The 25,827-nt window shown below is 44.1% G+C and overlaps 1 protein-coding gene across 1 annotated transcript; it reads right to left on the bottom strand.

Annotated features, from left to right (window-relative positions):
* Positions 1-7,456: 7,456 nt before the first annotated feature.
* LOC137594339 (zinc finger homeobox protein 3-like) lies at positions 7,457-24,504 on the bottom strand. The gene is made up of 11 exons (XM_068313756.1): positions 24,332-24,504; positions 20,203-21,907; positions 19,580-20,118; positions 19,231-19,444; positions 18,474-18,581; positions 18,214-18,344; positions 17,938-18,048; positions 16,233-16,395; positions 11,313-16,066; positions 10,528-11,193; positions 7,457-10,421 (listed from the first exon to the last, which is right to left on the bottom strand). Exons 2-11 carry the CDS (start codon positions 21,869-21,871, stop codon positions 10,311-10,313), a joined length of 8,466 nt encoding a protein of 2,821 aa, XP_068169857.1. The 5' UTR covers positions 21,872-21,907; positions 24,332-24,504; the 3' UTR covers positions 7,457-10,310.
* Between the last annotated feature and the right edge of the window lie 1,323 nt (positions 24,505-25,827).

Here is a 25,827-nt window from a genome sequence, read left to right as displayed (position 1 = left end):
TGTGCTTCTCCGGGAAGCAAGTGAATGAAGCACTTTGTAAAAAAAAAAAAAAAAAAAAAAAAAGGGGGCAAAGGAAGTGAGGGAGACAGGTAGAAAGGATGAGGAGCGGAGTGCTGCTCAGGTGTCCGAGCAGCCCATACCCTCCCAAAACACCCACACCTCTGTCTCATTAACACATACATGCACTCACATGTGCATCCTCGTGCTGACGGTTCTAAAACCATAGTAACGTCTCCAGGAAAATTAATGGAACGACAGATTAAAAACTAAGTGAGGAGAAACGGGCCACTGGTGTAGCTATTTGCAACTCATAAATCATTCTGACACACCCACGCGTATGTAGACACATGCATAGACGGGGCTCTCACACACACACGCACGCACACACACACACACACACACACACACACACACACACACACACACACACACACACATACTGTAATTAACCACAGGCTATTTACTCTCTCCTGCTGTAAATTAGACATGCAGACACAGTTATTACATTAGGGGGATCTGCCATGCAGAATACTAACAGGGGGAGGAGGGGGACACTGGTACACACAACAAACCGCTCATACAAACATAAACACAAGAAAGAGGGGATGCAGGAATCATAGACTGACGGGAGTGAAAATGAAGCTGCAGCACAGAGAATAGGGGCCCCCAGCTCTTTGTTCCCTGCTGCATTTCATTATCTGAAACGGCAGCCAACACACACGACACACACACACGTACAGAATGCACCTCCCCCTTCCCTAAAGCTGTCTGCCTCAACTCCATGCACACAGCACAAAAAAAGAGAGGCAGTAGAGCTACTGCGTCAGTGCCATTCACTGGCATCTGGATTCGGTCATGACAAGCATGTCTGCGTGGTCACCTCGAGCAGATCAGCCGTTCCAGAGCCACCACACGCTGAAACACTTCTTTTTCGATCTGCACTGGTACAAAAGGGCTTTCCCGTAAATTCTATTTTAAGCAGGACAATAGGAGATAAGGACTTGATTAAAGCAAGTATTGATGCCCTGTCTCCACTTGCTTGTCTCCATTTAGTTCATCTGAAGTTTTTCCTTTTTTTTCCCCACCTACTGCTGTTTGTGTGTGTCCTCTGGTTCCCTCTACCTGCCTCACCCCTCTCTGTCCCTCTGTTTTCCCACGGTGATCGATAGCTCATTACAGTCATTGACTGTGGCTCATCAGCACCTGTTAAAGTCTGGAGAGACAGAGAGAAGGTGCACGCGTCTCCTTGCGTGATGCACACCTATTTATAAAAGCAAAATAATAGTGCGAAATGAGTCAGAGGTGAAGCTGGAAACCGACATTCATATTGTTATTTCTTGATAGACGTTCAGTGCTGCAGGTATCTGGTTTTGCCGCTGCTTTATGATCCATGTTCTTGGGGAACGTCTTATTATGCAACTCACGTGGGTACCATGGTTTGTTGCTATGGTGATTGCCAAGGGTGCTGGAGTATTATAGGTGTTTATCCTAGACAGGAGCAAGGCTGTTCGCCGTCTATCAGGACACGCTTCAATTTACCACACAGTTTGGACCACACATTAAGGCCAACATTGTCACAGAGGAACAAAAGGATAACACAGCATGTAAAATAGTTCAAGTGTGGATGTTGTTTAGGTGTTAGATTATTCACCCATTCATATTCCTGGAAGACAGACCCTGTTGAAACACCCAGCTGTTGGTTTAATGCATTAGTGCTGGGTTTGTTTTTGGAAAGGACAGACTGTGAGTACAAAGAAGCAAAAAGTGAAGAAGCGAGAGATGCTGAGAGACTGTTGGGAACAATAAACTATGCTTGAAGGCCAGGAGAAATGTGTTAAAAACACAGAATAATAGTGACAGTTGGGAGACCCAAAGAAGTCCCCCCTTTAATTCATTCACTGGATGCGGGCAAAAAAAGAGGAAAATAAGTGTGAAGTTTTAAAGAAAAGGGATATAAATAGAGTGAATACAATGGAGGACTGAAAAGAGAACAAGTCTCTCAGCCTATGCATAAATTACACACATCATTTACATAGTCATTATGTTTTGTGTTCTAATGAGTATTTGCTTAATACCTCCTCCACCACTGGCAGCTTTTGTGCGACATGAGAGTTTTTTTAAAGAGGGAGAAATAAGAAAAACAAGGAAATAAGGGTCATCCCAGGAAAGTGCTTGAATTCAATCGTGCACCATCGATTCTACTGAAAATATCCTCAATCTTATTTCTTCAGTTTGTGTGAACAAGTAGTACCTGCATAAGGCTGCTTTTAGATGTGAATCAAAGTACACATAATGGGGGGAGGGGGTGAAAGTTAATTAAAACAACACAAGCTTTCTCCAAACTCGGGGCTCTCCTCTTCTTTTCCCTCTTGTCTCGGTGGAATAACTGTGTGTTGCAGTAATTAGCTTGGGGGGGCAGTCACTCAGAGCATTCCTTCAGGTGCCATCAAAGTCTCCACAATGACACCGGAGATGGATGATTTTGCGATGTGTGTATACATAGATGTAAAAAGTTTTCAGTAATGTGTATTTTCACAAAACCTTGCATTTCATACACAGAGAGGGGTAGTGATTTAGAAAACGGATGAATGGAATTATGGAATGAGAAGAAGAGAGAGGGAAGAAAATGTAGAGACAGGGGGAAGGGCAACAGAGGGATGAGCTACAAATGAGAGCGATGGCGGTGGCAGGTTGGCACGGTGCCATCCAGTCAGGACTTGAGCGGGGGCGGGCATGGGCATGGGCGAAAGGGGCGAAGAGAATAAGAATGGAAGTGGAGGAAAAGCAGACCTGATACTACCACCATGGTGCCACCTTGGCACAGGAACAATGGGGAGAATCACCAGCAGGAGACTGGGCAGAGAGAAAAGGAGACAACATGAGGGGAGCAGAGCGTTGGAGATGAGCTGGATGCCAGCCGACACAGGATGAGTCAGATACCGTTCATTAATAAGGAAAGCATACAGGGATGCTGAAAAGCGAAATGGATGAAACCGTAAAGTTGAACTTCTTTGATGAACAGTAGTCAGACGAGGAAAACCGTTCTCAGAAAATTGTGACTTCTGCTCATTTTCAGGAATTTCTTTCTCTCCATGCCAGCCACCTGCGTGCCAGTCCACAGGCGCTATGCCAGCCTGCAGTCACCGTGGAACCGGGACGATCAAAGCGGGTCCGCGGTGAACTGACTTAATCGACGACAAGGAGACTCACCTCTGAGGATTTGCTGCTAATCGCCGTTTGTTTGCTTTGGACAAAGCTAACAGGAGGTGCCAGGGCAACGGTTGCCAGCAAATTCTGTGATGGCATCTTTTCAGGGGCGATAAGGGGCAAGGGAAGCGAAGATGGCACGCTGCCAAGCCGGCGTAAAGCAAACATTTGGAAACAGAAACCTCCAGTAGAAGATTTCGGAAGCCATAAACGTTTTTGGCGATGGGCATCCCCTCAAGGGAAAGGAGGAACACAGATGGCACCATGCCAGGCGATAGTCACGGGTTGCCACCAGGAGCCATGCGAAAAGCACAGAACATGGTGAAACAAGATAGCAGCAGAAGGTTGGAACCAGAAGCATAAATGTAACTTGGGTAGAAATGTAGGAGGAAAAACAATTTTTCTCAATGCCAACTCTACTCAGTGCCAACTGCTGCACAGAAAACAAGCTGCATCCCATTCTGGCGAGCTCAGACTGAGGATCGTACCTTCCATTATGGAGAGGAAAAGAAGAGGAATAATGAGCCAAATGTATAAAGGATGTAGCAGAAGAACTAAACAGGGAATTTTTTTCGCTTAACGAAGAACAGTGGGAGCGGATGGACAGGGATGATGAAGAGCCTCTCTCCTGCGCATGGACACCTGGGAAGTTCTTAAAGGGATAGACCCTCAGACTGCTGTGTGTGTCAAAGGGAGGGATATGTTGGCATCGTCCCCTCCGGGTGTCAAGCTGTGTTTCTCTATTGCCAGTCAGGGAGGGTGCTGCAGTCATCGGGGGGCGGGCAACTGTCTGGGCATCTCGTCTGCAGCTAATTAACAGCCACACACTAATTCTAACAGCCGATCATAATTAGCGATTTAATCGCTCGTCAACACTTTTATACACCCCCCCCCCCTCAAATTGTGCCTCCTATTTGGACACGTGCGGATAAGCTAAAGGAACGCTGGATCCTTCTCCCCCCTTCCCAACCCCCCTCGTCCTTCTTTCCCTCATCCTTGGCTCCAGACTCCAGTGGGATCTTAATTAAACCCGGGCTTCATTATGCAAATGGAGTACAATAGACGACAGCAGAGGTGGAGTTGTCTCCAGACTGAAACGGAATGGTGGGACGGTATTAGAAGTGGAAAATGAAGAGATGTGGAAGGTTACTAAATCTGTCTTTATGATGTTACGGGATTATAATTACAGTGTGTTGCTGTAACATGCATGTCTTCTGTGTTCTACTACTACAAGTGGTTGAGGAACGACCGGTTCATACTTTAACGCTGAGTCTCTCCTGCCATTTGAAAATGTCTCTGAAATAACACTGGATAGGAAAAATGTTGCATCTAACAAAGCAAACTCATAAGGGAACGGTGGAAATGAACCCTTTAATATTGCTGGTTTGCCATTGTCATGGACACGAAGAACGATGGTTGAGATAACAAGAAATAAAAGGAGGTAGACAGAAACAGTGACAGCGGTGGCAGCATGGCAGCTAATGTCATCTCAGTTTAATCATCGCATGGGATCATGGGGTTCATGAAAATTCATTTGCATATCATTAAATGGAGAGAGGTTATTTGGTGCGGGCAGCCAAAATTGGATTGGATGAAGGAAGAAAAAAAAAAAGGCAAATGGAAGACCTCGTTATTAAACAGCAATGTTTTATAGCCCGCCAGCCGATTCATTTAATTTGGGCGTAATTAAAATGTGTCAGACTCAATCAATCATTCCAACGGGGATACTATCAATGTTTTAGTCTGACAAAAAAAAAAAAAGACTAATCACTTGATATGTGGTCAGACATTTTCCAATATCAGTCTAAGAGCTTCACTCTACTACTCATCCTGATCCCTCCACTCTTTTTTCTCATCTGTGTGAAGGAGTGTATCAAAACATTCTCTGTAACTTGTGCCAAGACATCTCTATCTCTGACAGGTGGTGATGACACTCTAAAAAAGGAGAGCGCACATTGTCTTTTTGACCTCAGTAGTAAGCTGTCAGTGGTGTGTGTGTGTGTATGTGGACACATACGTACATTTCTCATTTCCATAAGTGATGTAATTAGACCACCCTTTCACATGCAGATCAGTTGGACAGCATGGCAATCACTCCCAACACACAAATGAAGCCATACACACCGTCTACACACGGACACACGACACACACACGCTTACTGCCGTGACCAGCGCCATATCATGGGGAGTCTGTTGTCTGTGAGCAGGGAGTGTAAAGATTAACATAATCCAGCTAATAAGTGTGAGTAATATTCACACAGTGACGCGTGGCGTAGACACTGTCCTGCTGATGCATATTTGTATCTCATTACGGATGAAAAGTACTAAAGGGGGGGCCGAGGAGGGGGTGCCGGTGTGTATGGGGGGATGGTAATGGGTCACAAAAGTATGGGCCTGAATGTGGACACACCAAAGTACTATTTTTAAAATAAAGTTAAACTCCACACGTGTACATGTACGTATGTTTAAAGAGAGATGATATAAAAACAGAACCCCATGACTAGAAGGCTGCTGAGACTCAGTCTTTCTAATGTTTCCACCAAATCAAAGCGAATTTCACTCCATTTTCTGTTTGCTTACAGTACTAAGGAGACACTGAGTGTCAGTTTTTACCGCAGATTGTAGGAATTATAAATAGAGTGTATTTGCGCTTGCAGGGTAGCTCTGCCACATGATTGATTAGGACGGTGTGACGACCATTAAAAAGTCATTTATAAGATGGATAGGGACCACATTTCCAAATAAAAACCACTTTATACCTGATGAAGTGCTGAATAAACTCTCCTTCATAGACATTTATGGATTACTCTGGGTGTGTGACTGATTGTAATGTGGGAAACACCTCTGCAGTTTGTAGCACGGCATGGGCTGCTAAAGCAATCTTGAAGAAGCCAACAGGCAGTCGGTACTGCTGTGCACATTTTAGAAACTAAAATTAGATAACAGTTGTTGTTTTTTTAGAATAAAAGAAGCAGCATCTTTATCTGGTAAGAGATGTGATTTCTCAGTGTGAGCTCAATGCCACCAACAAACACACACAGATTGGAATGTATTTGATAACTCTGCGTTGCTTCTGCTGAGGTTTTATCCAAAGGATCCGAGCTGTGGATGAATGTAGGAGTGTATTTCAGCTCTGTCTCTTTAACACAGCTCCACCACAGCAGCATGCTTTGGGATTCATGCATAAACATGAGCTGGCCTTTCAGCTCTCTCCTCACATAGCCAATCTAAATCTAAATGAGCCCCCACTACCGATACACCAGCAGGCAATGACATTACACCCCCCAACCCCCCGCCCCCCATCCCCACCAAGCCCCAGCCCATACCCCAACCCCCTACTCTACCTCGCTACCCCCAGCGACACATATACACCAGCAGGCAATAATTTCACGCTATCCCTCAAAGCCCCCCCCCCGTGCACACACTCGTACCCCCTTTTTTTGCTGCAACCCCACCAGCTGCACAGTACTCATTTGATTAAGAGGGGGAGGACAGGGAAAAGGAGAAATGGTGGGGGATCACTTTGTCAGGATGACTTTCTGAGATGGGTATCATCACCTACGAAACCATTCCGGCAATTCTTCAGGGTGTGTTTTTGCTATTGTTCTCCCCCATGTATGTTTTTGTCTCTTCCTGTAACCTCAGAATGCTTTCAAAGATTTTTTTTTTTTACATTTGCATGTATTGTAATGGTTAAATTAATGTCTTGCTTCTGGAGAACAACAAAAAGATCACACTGAGTGATCACTTTTGTCTTGCAGTTTTTTCCCTCACTAGCAAGTTTTGTCATCAACCACACAAAAGTTTTACTTAAAAGATAAAATCTGCTTTTCCAATCTCCACTTTGTAAAAGGTTTCATATGAAAATCTGTCTTAAATGTGCTGTAGTGTGCAGTTTTCCTCCCCCCCACCCCCCCTGTCAGAGTCATAAAACACATTATCATCAGGAGCAGCAGCAGAGGCAGCAGTGTAATTCATCCGAGGTCGTTAATATTCATCATATCATTTAGTCACAAAGGAAACTCATCTGGCTGAATGTCACAGATGTAATTAATGAAGTGACCCCAGAGGTCATGGCTCCATTCACCATACACACACACAAACACACACGCACACGAAGACTTCTAGCGAAACACATACCAAACATACACCCTGGAATATGAAACGCACAACAGGGAGACACCCTCCCATACCACCACATTCACAAAATGGCTTCTCTCAGTCAGACCAAAGGGATGAGACCAGAGCATGCACCAAAGCAGACTTTATTTAGCTCAGTGGAGTATGGGAGGGAAAGGAAGAGAAACACACACCAGTGGGGGAAGACTGGGGGAAAGGATAGTATAGAGACACACTAAACCACTGGAGCAGGACATAAGGACAGGTGCACATCACAGGAATCTTTTTGGTCATCACTATGGCAACAACATATCCGAGGGGAAAAAAAAGAAAGAATAATTTTACCTACAGTAAATATAACAGAGTCCCTTCACCATAGAGGACCCCAGTATGTACATCTTACAGTCACTAAGATCAAGAGAATACAAGAGAAATGAAATGTAAAATAATCAGTGTACAAAAAAAACTGCCTTTGTGGTATTTGGAATACACGTTTCTGCACAGGAGAAAGCTCATTGGTATTGTCGTAAACATTGGTTAGTTTAAGAACAAAACATGACAGAGTTTGTCAGTCCACATCCTTTGGAAAGTCGGCTGTGACGTCATTTTGAGTTCAGCAAAGCTGTTTGAACTAGATAAATGGACGAGAGACATTGAAACACAGACAGACTGACAACGTACCAGAGAAAGGTTCGGGGCTGAACTCCTTCAAATATCTATGCAGTATCTCCACAAGTATTGAGAAGTCAATGCCTCAGGCAGGTTTCTCTGAAAGTGGAAGCTTGAAAAAATATTTATAGTATTACGAAAGCCATTTTATTTTCAGAGTAGGGGTAATTAATAGGATACTGAAAACAAACCTGATGGAATTGAGCCCCACATATCCATTAGTTTAACAGAATAAGAGGAGTAGTTTATCAACAGCATCACAGGTATCATTACAGTTTGGAGTCATTAAAGCCTAGTGGTAAAGCGATCAGAGCATGCATCATTCTACAGTATCGTTAGAAACTACAGTACATTAGCAGCAAACTGGACATCCTTAAGGGCTGGAGTTCAACACTATGGTTAAAAAAGAAAAGAAAAAAGAAGTAAAACTCTTTAACCGCTATATTACAAACTGCCATGGCTCTATTTTGGGGTTTTGGTTACAGTCTCCAGTGTGCTTATGAGAGGCAGAAAACAGTAGCTTAGATATAGGGACTCCTTCCTTCTTTAAAAACAGCAATACATTGTCAAGTAAACAGTAGCGCTTATTTTGTAGGTCATATGGTTAAAGTATTAGCACGTCTTTGGATTTTTGTCTTAAAGCATTAATTATTGTTTAGCTATTATTGTTATATTATCATTATTACAGTCAGAATAAGGACTGGTTGCAAATGAACACAGGAATAAAATTAAAAAGGAAAGTAGGTGGGGAAGGAGAAAGGGAAAATAAATTAGTGTACAAAAATAACATCAATAACATCCAAAGTTTTTCTCAGCTTTGCGCAGTAGCTTCCTATCTCTACATGGAAAAGGAAGCTATGTCTCAATCATCCAATGAAGTCTTGAGTCAACCATACAAAAGCTAAATACTGTACATTTACCCCTCACACAATTAAACACTTTAGTTTTAATGAGGTTTTTTTGTCACTATCTATTACTCCAAGGTGAAAAGCTCAGATCTTTGAAATATAGAGATGTTTTTGTTGGTATTTTATAATACTTAGCAAACGGTTGAACCATGCTTTTTCTGTTTTTGAAACAGAAAATTTCAGTATTAAGATCACATTTGAGGAGGGGCCATATTGAGCTGTTGACCTGAGCATAGAAAGCTTTACATTAATCACATAACATTGGTCAGCCATTGGTATATTCAAATAGGAAGGAAAGGCAGTAAGTCACCTTGCCTGAACATATCAAAGCTGTCATAATCTTTTCATAGTCATGACACTATAATATTGAAGCAAGACAGTTTATCTCAATTCATAGGATTTATGTAAAGAAACTATCACTAAACACACACAATGTAAGTTTGAGTTTGGTTAAAGTTTTCATATACAGAATAATGGTTGAGTGCTATAAAAAAATAGGACACACTGGCCTTTACGTTCTGTGCTATTTGGATGGTTATCCATTAAAGGAACATAGAAAGTGTACATTTACAACAGAAGACTCATCATTGGCTTGTGGGAGGTGAAGCTGCACCGTATTAGTCTATTGGTAGTTGGTTTTCCTATGCCAGCTACAGGTCTCACCCATTCACTGTACAGACGTAGTTTGTTATTGACAACAGAAATGCTGAAACTAAATCCACAGACATGGAAAATTTTGGTTACGAGCTTTAGAATCTGAGTCAGTCTTTACAAAAGCTCTATGCGAATACCTCTGTCTATTTCGAGGATTTTTTTTTTCATAATCTTCCACTGTTAACCACTTTGTTTTTCTTCAAGTTTCTCTTTTGGAGCTCTCTATTTACACTAAAATCTCTTTGACAATTTCTTTCCAGCCTCTTATGGGCTGGCACTACATGCTACACAGTTAGTTATCTAGAACTGTCTGGTAGAGGGCCCACTGTGAGTCTGTCGTGCAGACTGAGAGAGGTAGACTGCAGGTCTAGCTGGGCAGTGAGGTCACAAACTTGGAGAATGCTCTTTGGCCTCTGTGGCATCTAGTTGGTTTTTATCAAGGTGGTGTTTGGTTGAAGGAAGTTTTCTGACAGAAGAGGGAGAGGAGCTCTTTTCAACAAGAAGGTTCAGACCAGAACAATATGACAAGAGGAAAGCTGTGGCAAAGAGGACTTGGTTTGGGATCTCTCTGAATTTCGGTTGAGAGAGTTTTTTCTTTGGGCCGCTGGGGCTCTGCATCTTTGGGGTGTTCAAGTTACAGGTTTGGCAGCAAAGTGGAGAGGGTATTTGTTCTCATGTCAACAGAAGGTGCAGGAGGAATTTTTGGGGGGGGACATGTAGTTAATAGAATAAAGGGGATCACAGTCTGCCTCTCTAAGCTCTATCTCTCTCCCCGGCCCCTGCAGACAGCTCAGCCTGCTCTGCAGAATCAGAGTTCAGGCTCCTGGCCCTCTTCTCCTTAGCTCTGGCATTCTGGAACCACACCTACAAACAAGATTCATATGAATAAGTATAATGTGTTTTGTAATATTCATTTTAATCTTAAATCACATTTTACAATAACTTATTCCTGATTATTTGAAAATCATACCTGCACCACACGGTGAGGAAGTCCCAGCTCCTGGCCCAGCGCCTCACACTCCTGACGATTTGGGGTACGGTGGCTTCTGTAGAAGTCTCTGAGCTGGAGAACCTGGTAGTGGCTCATCTGCGTCCTTTGGCGCTGCTGCTGATGATGTTGCTGCTGCAGAGTTTGTGTCTCACCCCAATCTGAGCTTGGACCCACTGATCCTTCAGGACTAGGAGACGCTTGGTCAGCTATACTTGAACCTTCCTCACATGGATAGTCTTCGTCATCTACATCGTAGTCATCATCCTCCTCAAGGTTGTTCACATCATTGGTTGTAGACAAAGAAGTCACAGATGACTTTATATTTAACTCTTTGATGCTGCCGACACAGCCATGGTTTGGAATAGCACTGGAGGAGATCGATGGACCTGGCCTGTCATTAGTAGAAGACATTGCCATGCCAATTTGTCCGCTGGACCCATTACTCATGGATAAGCTGTAACCTGCTCTTTCAGCCTCTGCCCAATGCCGTGACCTCATGTGGGTATCCAGAGCACTCTTAACCTTGAAAAGAGCCCTGCAGAATGGGCAGCGGAGGTGGTTGAAACCCAAGCTGAAACTCGATCCTGGCCCCATTGACCGAAACTGTCCTTTTCTCTCTCTGGCTCGAGTATTCTGAAACCAGACCTGCAAAGGAAAGCCCCGGTATATTTTAAAATTCAAATACACAAAAGCATCAATTAATGATTTAAGTCATTTTTTGTCACTGTTCATAAAGACATATGCAGCAAACATTCTTAAAGTACCTGAACCACTCGTCTTGTGAGGCCAACATCACGTGCAATACTTTCCAGGACTCCTCTTGTGGGGTTAGAGTCCAGGCTATAGCGCTGATACAACACTTCCAGCTGTTCTGGGGTGATGGTGGTTCTCTGTCGCTTGTCCCTTCGGTGCTCCTCCTCCACCTCTTTACTACCAATTTGACCTTCAAAACTGGTCTCTGGCATAAACTTTGAATTCTGCTTCATGGGCGTCAGGGAACTTTGAGAGAGGCTGTTGAAAGCATTACTTGATAAATCAGAGATTGTGTTTTTAAGTTGAATGCTATTTAAATGTGGAATCATAGGGTGTGTGGAATTAGAATGCATCTGGGACATAGCGCTTGATAGCATTTGGCTTGTCATCAGAGTGGGGTTCGGGTGAAGCATCATGTAAGGCATAGTTCGATCTGAGAAGCCAGAGTGTAGAAATTGGACCTGGGACTGAGCTGCCAGAACGTGCCTCGTCTGGTGCTCCTGCCACAGTTGGAATGATGGCAAGGATATTGGACAGAGGCTGCACTGGAATTGTGGTTTATTTTGAGGTTGGGGCTTGTTTTTTGGCTGGGTATCATGGTTTAAACCAGAGGTGACATCAGGAAACCGGATTTGACTTGTTTCCGATTCTGAAGCAGCAAGCTGGCTGAGTGATGCATCAACAGGCTTTTCAATCGCTTGATCAGAAGGAGAGTTGTATGCATGCCCCTGGCTGGCATGAGTCAAAGATAGAATGGAGGGTCCAGATTTTTGAATAAAGGAGGATGTGTGAGGCTGGGATTTTTCTGAAATATTTTCTGTTGGCTTATTGGGCTCAGATTTTACAGATGAGCCTGTCTTCATGACCTGACCAAGTGTCTTATGTTCAGTATCTGCATTTGATATTTCATTTTGAGTTTGAACAGCAGCTTGACTCTTGCTATCTACAGGAGATATTTTAGTATCTTCTTTTTTGTTGGTAACATGTTTTTGTTCACCTTTGGGTGTTGAGTGCTCGTTTTCTGTGCATTGAGTTACAGAATCAAGGGCAGGTGAGTCAGGGTTGGTATAATACTCATAAGTCAGATCCATGGAGTTTTCATTCTGAGATTCCTCATTTCCTTCATCCCCACAGCTGTTATCCTCATTATCATGATTCTTGTAGGAACCATTTCTTCGTCTCTGAATTTTGTCAAACTGGTTCTTAACTTCTAATCCATCCTCTGTCCCCCGGTCTTGATGTTTGCGGGCTCTCTGTCTAGCATTTTGGAACCATACAACAATGACTCTGTTTGGGAGAGACAACAAAGCAGATAACCTATCGTATTCTTCTTCTCTGGGATAGGGAGTAGCCTCAAACACCCCTTGCAGGGTCTCAAGCTGTTGCTCTGTAAAACGAGTTCGGGAAGAGCGTCGTCCCCTATGGGGTTCTCCTCGCTGGAGGTCTGTTGTCTGGCATTGTGGAGAGGTGGCAGTGGTTGCGAGACCCGGGGACAGTGAACAAGGAGAGAGTGTCAGAGGTGGATTTTGTGCTACTTCATCATTGCATTCTTCCAAGGCTATGGTTGGTGGGTTATTAAAATTGTACGGGGAGTCCTTGTCTCGCTGGCGCTCTTTAAATAGAGTATTGCGGAACCAGTGTTTGATGACTTTATGAGCCAGACCAGACAGACCTGAGAGCTTGTTAATCTCCTCATCGCTTGGGAGGCTGTTAATATCAAAATGTTTCCTCAGAATTGTCAGTTGTTCCTCGGAAATCCGTGTTCGGGTTCTCTTACCTTGTTCAAGTACTGTTGGGTTGACTTGGGGTGGCTGCCCATTTTGGATAGGACTAGGTTGAGATTGTTGATCCACCAATGTAGAATTGAGCTGCGAAGGTTGACTTTGCAGAGCTGGGCTGAGCTGGGATTGCTGGGTTAGCAAAGCTGGACTAAGTTGTGGCTGTTTCCCTAGCAGAGCAGGGTTGAGTTGAGATTGGTAGAGTTTTGACAGTTCAGGATTAATGCTTGAGTCTAACCAAGGTTGGGTTTGAAGAGCAACAGACTGCATCACAACTGGAGGAAGGAGAGGCAGCTCCATAGGAAAAGGAAGTGGAGGTAGGGGAAGGTTAGGTAAAGTTAGTGGGGGTATAGGAAGCTGGGGCAAGGGGAGAGAAAGCATGGGTATTTTAGGTAAAGGAAGAGGTATGGAATTAGTTGGGGATGTGGTCTGGGATGTTGATCCAATAGATGTGCTTGGGACAAGTGCCTCTTCTAGTTCTTGAGATGTTAATGGAGGAGTAGAAACCATTGGAATTGGGTCTGCAGCTGGAGAGCATACCTTGGTTCTGGTTTCAGAATCTGAAGGAACAGGTTTGGACGCAAGGGTTTTAACTTGAGGCTTAACAGATTCTGGTGATAGTTCTGATTCTGAGAATGGAGTTGTGGCTGGGACCGTGGCTGGGGCCTGGCCTTGTGAACAGGCATTTGAATTTTCAACAGATTGTGGCTGTGTGATGGGGTACATCTGGTCATACTGCAGCCTATATTCTCTGGAAAATCTCTCAAGTGCAGCAGTGGGAAATAACATCCTGTGAATGTACTCCTTGTGGCTTTTTAAAATCAAGGCATCGGAAAAAAACTTTCCACAGTCTCTACACTTTTCTCCTTTTCCACAGCATCTTTTTCCTTTGTTAACCAATTCTTCATGCTTGTTTTGCTCTTTCACTTCATTCTCTCTCTTGCCGTCTCCTCCTTTGTTATCCTCACAGCCCTCTATCCTGCAATCCTGAAGTCCTCTAGACTCATCTCTTCCTTTCTCTGAGCAGCTGTCCATTTTGGTGATATCAGGGTACTCTAGTTTATTTGGTACCATATGAGCTGACATCTGCTGCTGATGTCTATGTCTATTCTGTATATATTGTAGAGCCAACTCATAGCCATAACTTTGCAAAAGGGCTCTAAGAGGCTCCCCACTTACAGCGGCATAGGGCACTCTTGGAGGAGGACATTTCAATCCAAGAACATTGAATGAGGAGGAATCTGTTATTGCCTTCTGGCTGTCATTTTTTATAGCAGTGGTTGGAACAAGCACATCGTCTTCTTCTGCTTCACTGTGTTCTTTTTCTGTCTGGTTGATGAAGTCTGCATCAGCAGTGGCTTCACACTGCACATGATCTTTTGTTTGGTTGAGAACTGGGGTTGTATGTTCTCTCTGCAAGTGATTCTCATCAGTCGGGGACTGAGTCTCCCTTTTAGCTTCCTTATCTTGTTCTTTTTCGATGGAGGTGACAGACACCAACTGACTAGGTTCGGGACTTGTAACACTTAACTCTTGGTTAAGCTTCATGTCTCCTGACAAGTAAAAGGGGAGTAGAAGTTGTTGCTGCAGAGAGAGCAAGTTGTCTGGTGTTAAGGTGAAGTGTTGTTTTAGGAGATTCTCAGGCCCCAAGGGAAGATGACGGATTAATTGGGACTGGAGCAAAGCAGTGTGTTGTAGTTGAGCTTGAGCCTGTGCCTGAACATGGGCTAATTGCTGTTGTTGTAATAGCATTAGCTGGTTTCTTGATGCTAGAAGATCTGCAACTCTTTTTTTAGTCTGTTGGCTGTCATTTGGGTTTGTGAGCGTCGACTGAACCTCAGCTGCTAAGCCTAACAGTGAAGAGGTTGAAGAGTTTACTGCATCTGGCCTTTTGTTGATAGGATAACTCTTAGATGTTTCTTCTCTGGTGGACGCAGACTGACTAACAGTCGTGGGGACTGACACAGGAGCAGCTGCACTAGATGCTGAGGTCTGCGTAGCCATGTTCTGGGCAGCACGAGCTCTAGTCTGATGAAGGACAGACCGAAGATGAATGTCTAGTGTGGAGCTCTGGCTATAGCCCACTCCACACAATCGACAGCGGTAGGGTCTAGGATCCGGGCCACGGGGAGCATCAGGTGCAGCCACGCTTGTGCCAGAGTCCTGCAAGGCTCGTCTGGCCCGGTGGAGATGGGACACAGAGTTGTAGTGAACAAGCAAAATGGTCTTCTGCGTGAAAGATTCAGAGCATATTGTGCATTTATATGGCCTGGTTGGATCAAGATAGCGGTCCATCGTGGGGTTAGAGCTCTTTTTGATATAAGAGCTGGAACTAGGTTCTGATAAGATCTCCTCATTTGGTCCTTTCTCTGCTTCAGTTAAATCTTCCTCATCTCTATCAACAACCAAGTCTCTGTCTTTTGGCTGAACTTCTTTCATTTCATCCTTTTCCTCCATACTGAGTGTCTCTTCCTCCATCTCATTTTCTTCACCCTCTCCAGCTTCCTGACCAATTTGAGGTGATAAACTGATATCTTGTTGTAGTAAACTCTTACTATGCTCAATGTATTGCACAGTATGGAGTGGTAATAGCAAATTCTGCCCCTGTGCGCTGTCTAGCTGTGAGTGTGTGTTCTGCATGTGTCTCTGCAGGGCCTCCTGACTGCGGCATTGTCTGGAACAGAGGGGGCATTCTGTTGCCGCCCTCATGGCATGGTACTGCCAGTGCAGCTGAAGCTTCTCCTGAGTGGGGAACGCCAGGCTGCACCTGCTGCAACGGAATCGGTAACCATGGCGATCAGCAGATGAGGGAGGGGGATCACTGGGCGGTGAGGTGGGCGGGGATGAGAGGGGGATCTGAGTTGGGGACTGAGGAGCCAGTCTGCCAATGGAAGGGTGAGCAGTGTTGTCTTCTAGGGGTGGGGTAAGAAGAGCTGTGACATCTTTAGGTGTGGCTACATCTCCATCAGTGTTCTCCGTTGAAAGGTCTGCAACATTAATTAAAAACAGCAATTGTGAATTCAAAATTGCATGACATTCATTTGGCAGACCACATGATGTGTTTGAACAAATTATACTAAAATATAACAATACTTATTTATTATTCTTTATAATCATGTTTTGATCAGTTTTTTTCATGCAGTTTATACAAACCTTTGTTTTTCTGTGAATCAACTGAGGCAATGGAATCAGCAATATGCAAACAATTTGCATTATTATTTGTGTTGCTTTGTTTTTTCTCAGTATCATCTGTGTGCAACTCTGTCTGGGGTTCCGTTTGAGGCAGAAGCTCTGGTTGTTCCATAGATAGTGTGACCTGGGAGAAAAGAAATCTTTCTGTTTACTCTTTTAAATTGTTTTTATTGTAGATTGCACTATATTGTTTTTCCAGTTTCATTAAAAGAAATAAAGGGTATTATCATATTTTCTTAATCTAACACCATGAATAAAACATGTTTAATTGCATAGCACAAAAGCAAATAAATAGCAAGATGAATAAATATAGTGTGCACAAGGTCTGCACAACATTTCTTAATAACACAAGACATTAAAGTGTGAATATATAAGTGTATCCTTAAATATTACATCTGCCTGCATCACAGGATAGACAGCAAGGCCCATCAATTTAGTAACAAGTGTATATGGTTAAGATATGTGGGTCTACCCTTGAGCTCCTTCGACCCCCTCCAACATGCCTCAAGGGTTTAATAAAACTTTACTGAGCTGAATAATATATTTATTTAAAACCATTCTTCATATAGAAAACCTCCATCTCCACAGCTTCAAGCACTGAGAGCAAATACTTTATCTATGCGAACAGCAAGCTACCCTAAGGAAAGGATGGACAGCCAAAGATGAGATTTACATGACAAGAGTTTTCTCTGCATAACGGCTTCATAAGAGAGAAAGGGAGGAACAACTACATAGAAACAGACACACACACACACACTGCAGAGAAAACTGAAGGTCAGGCTTAATCTAGAGAGCGTAATTGGAAAGCAAGGTACATAATGGCCATCATCACCTCAGTCTGAATTAATGAACCTCAATTACTATCAGAGAGAGTGAGGGAAGAGTAGGAGGGGGAAGGAGGGAGGACGATATTGGGGGGTGTAAGAGGTGTAGAATATGAAAAAGAGATGGAACAGGGAGAAGGAGGGAGGAAGTATGGGGCAATGAACAAAAAAAGTGCTTTGGAGAGAGTGAGTGGGTAAGGGAGGGGTAGCGCATAAGAAATTGAGAGAGCACTTGGGAGAGACCGAAAAGGAGGGGCGAAGGCTGAGATGGCTGAATGGGAATGATAGGAGTAGCTGAAGGGGGGAGAGGGGGGACAGCAGAGGGGAGAAGGGTGAAAAGCAGTCAGTCAAGTGGAGGCGAAGAGCGTCATAGACAAAGGCCACTTAGCATACGGGCCACAGAGATGGAGGATGGTGATGTGGATAGATGACCAGTCTTTGTTAGTTGGAGAGACACAGTAAAAAGCACTGGGGCCCCTTTTTAGCTTGACTGCACTTCTGGTAATAGAGGGCTACTTAAACATGCATTACAGAAAGACTGGCTTTTCCCTCACTCACTCAGTCAAACCCTCTCTACGACTCTGAAAGATGCGCATACACACACACACACACACACACACACACAGATGCGTGGCTGCATCGAAGATGATAGCGAGGAGCTACTTAAACATGCATTAAAAAAGCACAACCTTTCTCTCTGGTGCCTTCTTAATGGAATTGTCTCCGTACATTTCGTTCTTCCCACACACACACACACACACACCCCAACTGCTACGTCTTTTCATTTTCTTTTGCTTCCTGACAAACGCAAATGCAACAAATACACACTTGCAAATGCTTACCGTGCTGATGAGCTTGTCTACACAGTCCTGTGCCACACTGTGTACATGTGTAAGGTGATGTTGAAGGTGTGGATGTAGGAGCTTAACCTGGCACAGAGGGCACTGGACAGTCTAAAACAATGGAGAAAAGGAAGCGAGAGAAAACGTGATTAGAAAAGTGTTGACGGTTTATGTGTGATCTGATATACAGGACTACACACGCATAAGCTAAAACTGTGTTTTATTGTGTTCATCTGCTACGTTTTACATTCCCAGTGATGAGTGCTAACTCCTCACCTGCTGGTTCTCATTTTGCTGGTGTATTCTGGGGCGCTTGGTTGAAATGCAGTTTTCCATCTCCTCACATCCAGAGGATGGTCGCTTTACCGGAGGGAAAGTCTCTCTCTTTTCATTCCCCTTCAGATCTGCTACAAGTACAATTGTAGATAGACATGTAAAAAGAATTCAGCTATGTTATAACACATATGACCATACCATAATTTATGATAACTTTACTATAATGTTGCATGTTTTCTTCCATGCGAAAGCAGCCATACCCGTCTCCTCAGAAACCTGCTTCACCCCCATGTTACATGAGTCTTTGGTTGTGTCCAAATGACCGCTGTTGGTCTCTCTGGAAGTTTCCATGTCCTCACTGAGCACTCCTGGTGGGGACGGGAGAAACAATGACGTTATGCGAAAGGCAGTGCTTTGTATATATGTTCTCACAAACCATTAGGCTAATTGTAGTTTATATTGTTCTCTAGATAGCATCCTTCAAAAAAAACAAAACAAAACATTGTCTTTAGACCACACTTCATTCTTCTTGCCGCAATCCATACATTATCGATCAAGTATTGATTCTCCATTATATTCTCCTCAGAGGTGGAGTAGAGGTAATACGGTCTTACAACACATCACTTCACCTCGATAAGTCTTAATCCGCGCATTGAGAAATAACAGGACGCACTTAATTCATGACTGAAGTGTGTGGTCATATTTAGGTGTTCATCAATCCTTCAGACAATGTAAAGTCATTGTTTGATCTTCAACAGACTGGTGACTTGCCTCTGCTGCTCCATTCTTTTTCAGGGGATTTACATTGATCTATTGATTAGTAGGTGCTAGTTAGCTGTTGTCAGGGGTTACTGGGGATAAAACAAGGATGTCTATCAACTAATCAATTTGCAATCACTCAATACCTCAGTAGCTGCCATTTATCATTTTCTCACTCTTTGCATTTTGATCCCCTGTCTGTTCTCTGGTATCAGTGAGCACATACAACATGAAAACCAATACAGTTCCCAATCCCACCTGTGTCACCATCATGGCTTTTCCTGATGGTAAAAATGGCTGCCAGCTCCTCTCCACCCATTGGCTGCAGCTGTAGTAGCCCTTCCCTCTGCTGATGGGTTGACGTTTGACTGTGTTTCAGGACTTGTAGTTTAGAAGAGGAGGAGTGGTTGCATAGGAGACAATGGAACAGCCATGAACCTCCATCAACCTCACCATCATACTGCTGCAGGAACTAAAATCAGTGAGTAAAAAGGGGAGAAAATAATTAAATATTATTGTTGGAAAAAATGTGTTTCTGTTCTAATTTATACAATATACTTATTTGTTTGCTTCCATGTCCTAAATAATATGATTTAAGTTCACTTGCTCTGTAAACCCGAATGCTGGCCTCGTGGTGGGAACTGAGGGAATGCCCTCGCAGCTTCTCCAAACTGCTGGTCACGTAGTCGCACAAGTTACATCTCAGTTGGACAGGGTTGCCCTTAGAAATAAGGGCAGCCCCCTCTTGACCCCTATCGCCACCCTCCTGGAGGTGAGCAGCGAGCTGGTAACGGGTACGGTGTCGGTCCGTCTGGCAGTGCAAGGAGAAATTAGCCCTCAACGGGGTGGTGTAACCACACAGCCTGCAGTGGCAGCCACCAGCAACCAGGGAGCACCACTCCGACTGGGGCAGAGAGCGAGGGGCGTTCAGGTGCTGCTCCACCATCTCCAAGCTGTCAGATGAAAAGCAGGAGCAAACAAGGCATTGAAACACACCCTGGGAGAGGGGTGACGTCGGGGACAGGCATGGGGCTGGGGGGGGAGAGGGTGAAGGGGACGGAGAAGGGGTCAGTGCAGACCCGAGGGTGACCGGCTGCTCTGCAACCTGCTGAACCGTCAGTCGCATATTCAGGCCGAGCTCGGTGCCTGAAATACAAGAGAGAAACCTTGTTAGAATTTTTTTAAGCCTTAGTGTTGGATTCCACTGAGAGGTGATGATGCATTCCTCACCTGTGTTTGGTAGATGTTTAAACTGCGGGGCGAGGCTCCGACAGTGAGATAGATAGTAACCCCTCTGGAGCCGGAGCATGTTATGTGTGTGTTTCTCGCTGGTGGTGTGTATACGCAGGTTACGGGCGATGCTGGTCTCATAGTCGCACACGTCACACCGCCACCGCTTACCGTGTGAATGAGAGTGCGAAGGCGGTGCGAGCTTAGCCGGCTGCGTGGCGGGTGTGGGAATAGCGAGCGGGAGCTTGTACGCAGCTTCGTCCACTGCGTGACCGTTGGAGGAGCCGCTGTTGTTGGAAATATGAGCCGTGTGCAAGTGACCGTTTGAATGTCCCCCGTTTTGAACGTTGTTAAGGTGTTTATCCGACTGCATGTGTATGCTGAGGTTTCCTTTCGATGAGGTAGCATAGTCACACACCTCACAGCGGTAGGGCTTGTAGCCACAGGCATAGGTTTCACCCCGGGCCAGACGAGGATGGGGTTTCCCCGAACTGCAATATCCGCACACGTCACGTGTTGTACCGCCACAAACACACTTTCCGCCAGAGGCACCGCAAACACACTGGACTCCTGTCTCCGGATGCTTCTCCTTCATGTGTAGTTGTAGTGTATGCTGAGATTTATAGTGCCAGTTACACTTGGGACATTTCAGTGTTTTGCAGGAATTGCGTGAGTGCAATATGTTCATGTGACCAGTCAGCGAATTAGGAGAGAGGTCTTGGTTGAGATTTTTAAGGACAGCTTCTTTCTGTTCTCCGTCTTTGTCTCTCTCGTCATCCACCTCTGTGTCTGGCTGGCTGTCATTTGGTTCTGGAGCTTTGGCACCATCTCCATTTGAAATGGATGAGTGAAGAACCCCCGCCGGCCCGTCGTCCTCAGCAGGTGTGCCGGCAGGCTCCACACCTGCTAGTGGAAAAGCCAGAGTAGACTGCTGGGATTTAAAGCTCTGGGGAAACCCAGAAATCCAGCCCTGATCTCCCTTAATGTCTGTTACCTCTGTCTCACTCTGCGGGGCAGAAGAGGAGGACGAACAAGTGAAGTGCTTTGGAGAGGTGGAAAGAAAAGAGGAGGGCTTTGGAGAGTTGGAAGGTATGGGGGAGGGCTTTGGAGAGGCGGCTATTTTGCTGTCGAGTGTGCCAATGGCCTTTGCAGTGCTGGAAGAAGAGCTGTGCTGGCTCTGTTGAGGTAATAAAGTACATTTGGATTTGGTTTGGCTTTGGTTTGAGATGGCCTCCTCCTCTTCCTTCCCCTCTCCGCCTCTGCTGCTGAGGGCTGCTGGGAGGCCCCCTGTAACTGACACCTCTCCCACACCTAACTGCGCCTCCCCTTCTTCCTTCTTTTGCTTTGACAAACATCCTTCCCGTAAGTCCTCCTTCATCCCCTGCTTTCGACACGCTCCGTTCTCCGGCGAACGTCGGCCTCCTCCCTCCTGCTCACCTCCCTGGGTCTCTTCTCTAGCCTGGGACCCCTCTGTGCCCTCCACCTCCTGCTGCTGAGGCAGGGTCAGGGGCTCTTTGGAAAGGGCCACGGCTGAGGTATGAGAGGATGACCCCTGCACAGGAACGACCGCTGGGGTCAGGAGAGGAAGAGATAAAGCCTGGGGACTGAGGTCAGCATCTCTCTCCTCTCCTCCCCCTCCATCCCCTCCTCCTCCCTCACCGTTGTCCATACCAGAGGTTACAGCTGCCACACATTACTACCCCACCTGTGAATTACAGACAGATAAAAAGAAAAGAGAAAACAAGAGAAGAGAAAAGACAGAAATATTAAATAAATGAGTCGTGTAAATTGCATTGCATTACAGTGGAGGCCATTGATTCCAGTTCCTGAAAAGCATCATACTCAATACTGCCTTTACAGTGTACAACACAGAAGCTGGTTACTCAGGGGTTAGCGCTAGCCCTTAATGGGAAAACCAATAGCATGAGTGCTAAACTAGGTAGAGGAATGCGGGTAAAGGCTATGCAGGAGGTCTGTAATATTCCTCAGGGGATAGGATTAAATAAAGAACTGAGCGGCTCTGGGCTAAAGGGCTTCCAATAAATTGCCACGCTTAGGCATGAGGAGATAAGAGAATAATTTTAATGCAAATGTTCAATCTTATATCTTTTGCTTTAGTGCTTTTGTTTTGTGAGATATTATGTGAGAAAACAAGGTTTATTGTTTTAGAACACAGTGCAATAATAATAATAGTAATGTCGTTTTTATGCAGATGCATAAAAACAACATTATAAAACACATTCAGTCCAAATCACCACAAACATATAGAATACATCTTTTTTTCTTTCATACTGACGTAGATTAAAATCTGACAATTTTTAATAAAACACATATACATATTTGCATTATCCTCACTACAGGTGTATTGTACCCACCTACTGAAGCACTAAACTCTCACACCAGAATTCATGAAAATACACACAAGCACATGAGCATTCATGTTCAGTATGTCATTTTTAGAACATACTAAAAAAGATTACGTATCATGCATTTAGAGTAAACAATGTGTTTCACCAACTAAAAAAAAACAAACTACGAATAGATCAAACTAGCAAAAGATAATATATTGATTGATCATTCAAATATTTCAATATTGGATTTAACAAAGATTATGAATCACAAGCACCATCATGCATCACAACAGAGACTTCCTAAAAAAATTAATGAGACATCTCCTCATCTGCTCTGACAGATGGACGCCAGATGAGACAGTTACATCTCTCTTAGCCCGGGTGAGTCTCACAATGTCATTAACTGACCTTTTTTTTAATCAAGGACAGACCTTAATGTACCCTTTCACCTTCTCCTTCAACTAACCAACCCCCTTCTCCTCCTTAAACACCCCCCCCCCCCGACCACCCCCTCTCTGCACCTTTAAGATATATGGCTCATATCGGCACTCTGATAGTGCTTTAATGTACTGCATTTATGTCACAGGCCACAGACCCTTGCCCACTGCAGCTGTCCACTGTCCTGCCGAAAAGCACTGGGGGGGGGGCTGCCTGCCAGCAGCTGAGAACAGTCTCTAATCTGATAAAGATTTTCATTTACACTGCAATCAATAACCTTGGTCTATCGGCAATGTAACTATTTATATAAACATTCCTGACTCTATCGATCACAAGTGCGGGAAGCCATCATTTAACAATGTGTGTCTGCGTGTGTGTGTGTGTGTGTGTGTGTGTGTGTGTGTGTGTGTGTGTGTGTGTGTGTGTGTGTGTGTGTGTGTGAATATCTATATGTCTGTTAATGTACATCCTGTTGTTTACTGCAAAAAAAAATAATTCTGATCACATCAATTAAACAGACGCAAACAAAATACACCTTAAATGTATACTAAAGCAGTAATGAGCAATAATAATAATATAAATAATAACAGTGATAATAATAATAGACATTTTCTGTTAGGTATGCACATTGCAGACACTCTCTTTCTCTCTCTCTCTGTGTGTGTGTGTGTGTGTGTGTGTGTGTGTGTGTGTGTGTGTGTGTGTGTGTGTGTGTGTGTGTGTGTGTGTGTGTGTGTGTGTGTGTGTGTGTTAAGAACAGAGAGAAAGGAGAACAGAAGGGGTGTGATTGGGAGAGTCAGTGAAAGAGTTGTGTGACTATACTTTGTGAAAATGTACTGTGTTTATGAAGATGGAACCAGGACAAACACACGGACGCGTTCTAGTCTGAACGCATGAGGACCGTCAGGGGAACACACAGCCGACAGCAGTCTGAAGGTAAAGCTCTAAACTACACGACTATTGGAACTGTAAAGGGACACTGAACGAGAAGCGAGTTGAAGTTCACTCCCAGTGTGTGTGTGCACGCGTGTGTGTGTGTGTGTGCGCGTGTGTGTGTGTGTGTATTTGTGTGCGTGTGTATTCCAGCCACATAAGACTTTGGATTAGTTCACCCTTTGTTTACAGAGAATCGCGCCGTACCACCCTCCGATTCAGTCAAACCAAGAGTGATTGTATCAGTAACAGGTGACTCAATGCGCAAACAGACCATCAAAAGCGTTTTATTTGTGTGAATTCCAGGCTGTCTTGACAAAACACCACCACCACCACCCCCCCACCCCCATCAGCCGGGTCTCTTCCTCCCGGATCCCTTCATTACCGTAAATAAATGTCAGACTTACATTTCTGCAGCGGCTCCGGCACAAAGCTCCGTACGATGAATGCGTAGTAGTCCAGAAAACAACCGTACACTCATTCCTTAAGAATGATCCTCTGCGTTTTCACGGAGCCAAGAGGAAAAAACGGGGGGAGAGAGGGAGAGACAGCAGCGGGGTCCAAGTTTTGACCAAACAACAGTGTAATTAAAGCTACATGTAGGCTGTAGTAAACAGAAGATGGGGGGACGGAGGGGTTTGTGCCAGCTCCAGAGGTAGAATGAGTTCTGATCACTGTGTGGGGGGAAAAACACTTGGCTCTTTATTCCTGCTAATTAGTTTCCTTCAAAAAATGGCTGAGATTACGCCCAGTGCGCATGTGCGTAATTGCGCAGACACCGCTAATTAGCCCGTTTGGATCAATAGGATTCCGCGAGAGAGAAAAGGGCGGGGGGGGGGCTACAGGGGAGGCGGACAGAAGACAAGAGAAATAAGAATATATGTAAAAGTATGAAAAATGACGGCGGAAACGTTTCAGTTTATTATTGTACGAGTGGAAATGTTAGCGGTTTATATTTGATTTTAAAACGGAATGATCCAAAAATGCAAAATAAAATAATTTTGCACAAAAATATAGTTAAGCCAAAGGGTAACAAAAACTACAAATTACAACAATGCCAGGATTTAAGACCTAAATTTGAGACCTAAATTATACATTTAATACCAAGAGCGATTTTATAGGAACATTGTAATGCCAGTAAACGCACCACAAATACGTCTGTGACTCCGTACTGAAAACACCAAACACAACATTGGGCCCCAGAGGGTTATTCTGGAAGTATTATATTGATGTTATGTTTGTTTGTTGTTTTGTTGTTGTTTTTTAAAAAGACGCGCAAATGTCGACAGGTATTGCATCCTCGACTCCAATCGTCTGTCTGTTTTTAAATGAAACATTTACTTTATTTAAAAAAAATATTCCACTTGATATGAAAAAGTTGTGTCATGTACTCATGACGATTTGACAGACAAATATTTACCTTTAACAAAAAGCTATATACGCATGCTGAAATCCAAAAGAAAAAAAAGTCTCCTTCAAAGACGCCAAAATATAAAACTAGACTTTTTTACCCTCGATGTGTGCAGCGGGTCTGGGTTTTAGGCGTGAGTTTACGGGTTCATTTCTGTTCTTTCTTGTTTTTTGATTGCTATGTATAACTAATAAACCCCAAAAAGGACAGGAAGAAGAAGCTGAACTGATGTGTGCATTTCTACATTCGTCATCAGAGCAGAGCTCCGGCCGTCCTATCCTCTCCATTCGGTTCTATTGTTATGATAATAGGTTTTGTGAATTTCACGCTGGATGTGCAATCTGTCCATCGTCCATAATTTAAAAGGTGAAAACTGCATTTATTTATTACGTGTAATATTGTGTTTTCAAACTTTTATTAGGTTTGAAGATGATCTAGTCCTCATTCAGGTGCAGTATAAATAAACATTTTTAATTGTATCAAACGTAATGA

Source organism: Antennarius striatus, chromosome 4 (genome assembly GCF_040054535.1).
Source record: "Antennarius striatus isolate MH-2024 chromosome 4, ASM4005453v1, whole genome shotgun sequence".
Lineage (NCBI taxonomy): Eukaryota > Metazoa > Chordata > Actinopteri > Lophiiformes > Antennariidae > Antennarius > Antennarius striatus.
The sequence above is the reverse complement of the archived record's forward strand: the minus strand, read 5'-3'. Positions and strand labels throughout refer to the sequence as shown.

Coding starts and splice junctions, on each gene's coding strand:
- LOC137594339 (XM_068313756.1), bottom strand. CDS start 21,871: ATGGACAACGGTGAGGGAGGAGGAGGGGATGGAGGGGGAGGAGAGGAG. Junction 18,345..18,473: donor GCAGGTTTCTGAGGAGACGG/GTATGGCTGCTT, acceptor TTGTACTTGTAG/CAGATCTGAAGGGGAATGAA. Junction 16,396..17,937: donor TAGACAAGCTCATCAGCACG/GTAAGCATTTGC, acceptor CTTTTCTCCCAG/GTCACACTATCTATGGAACA.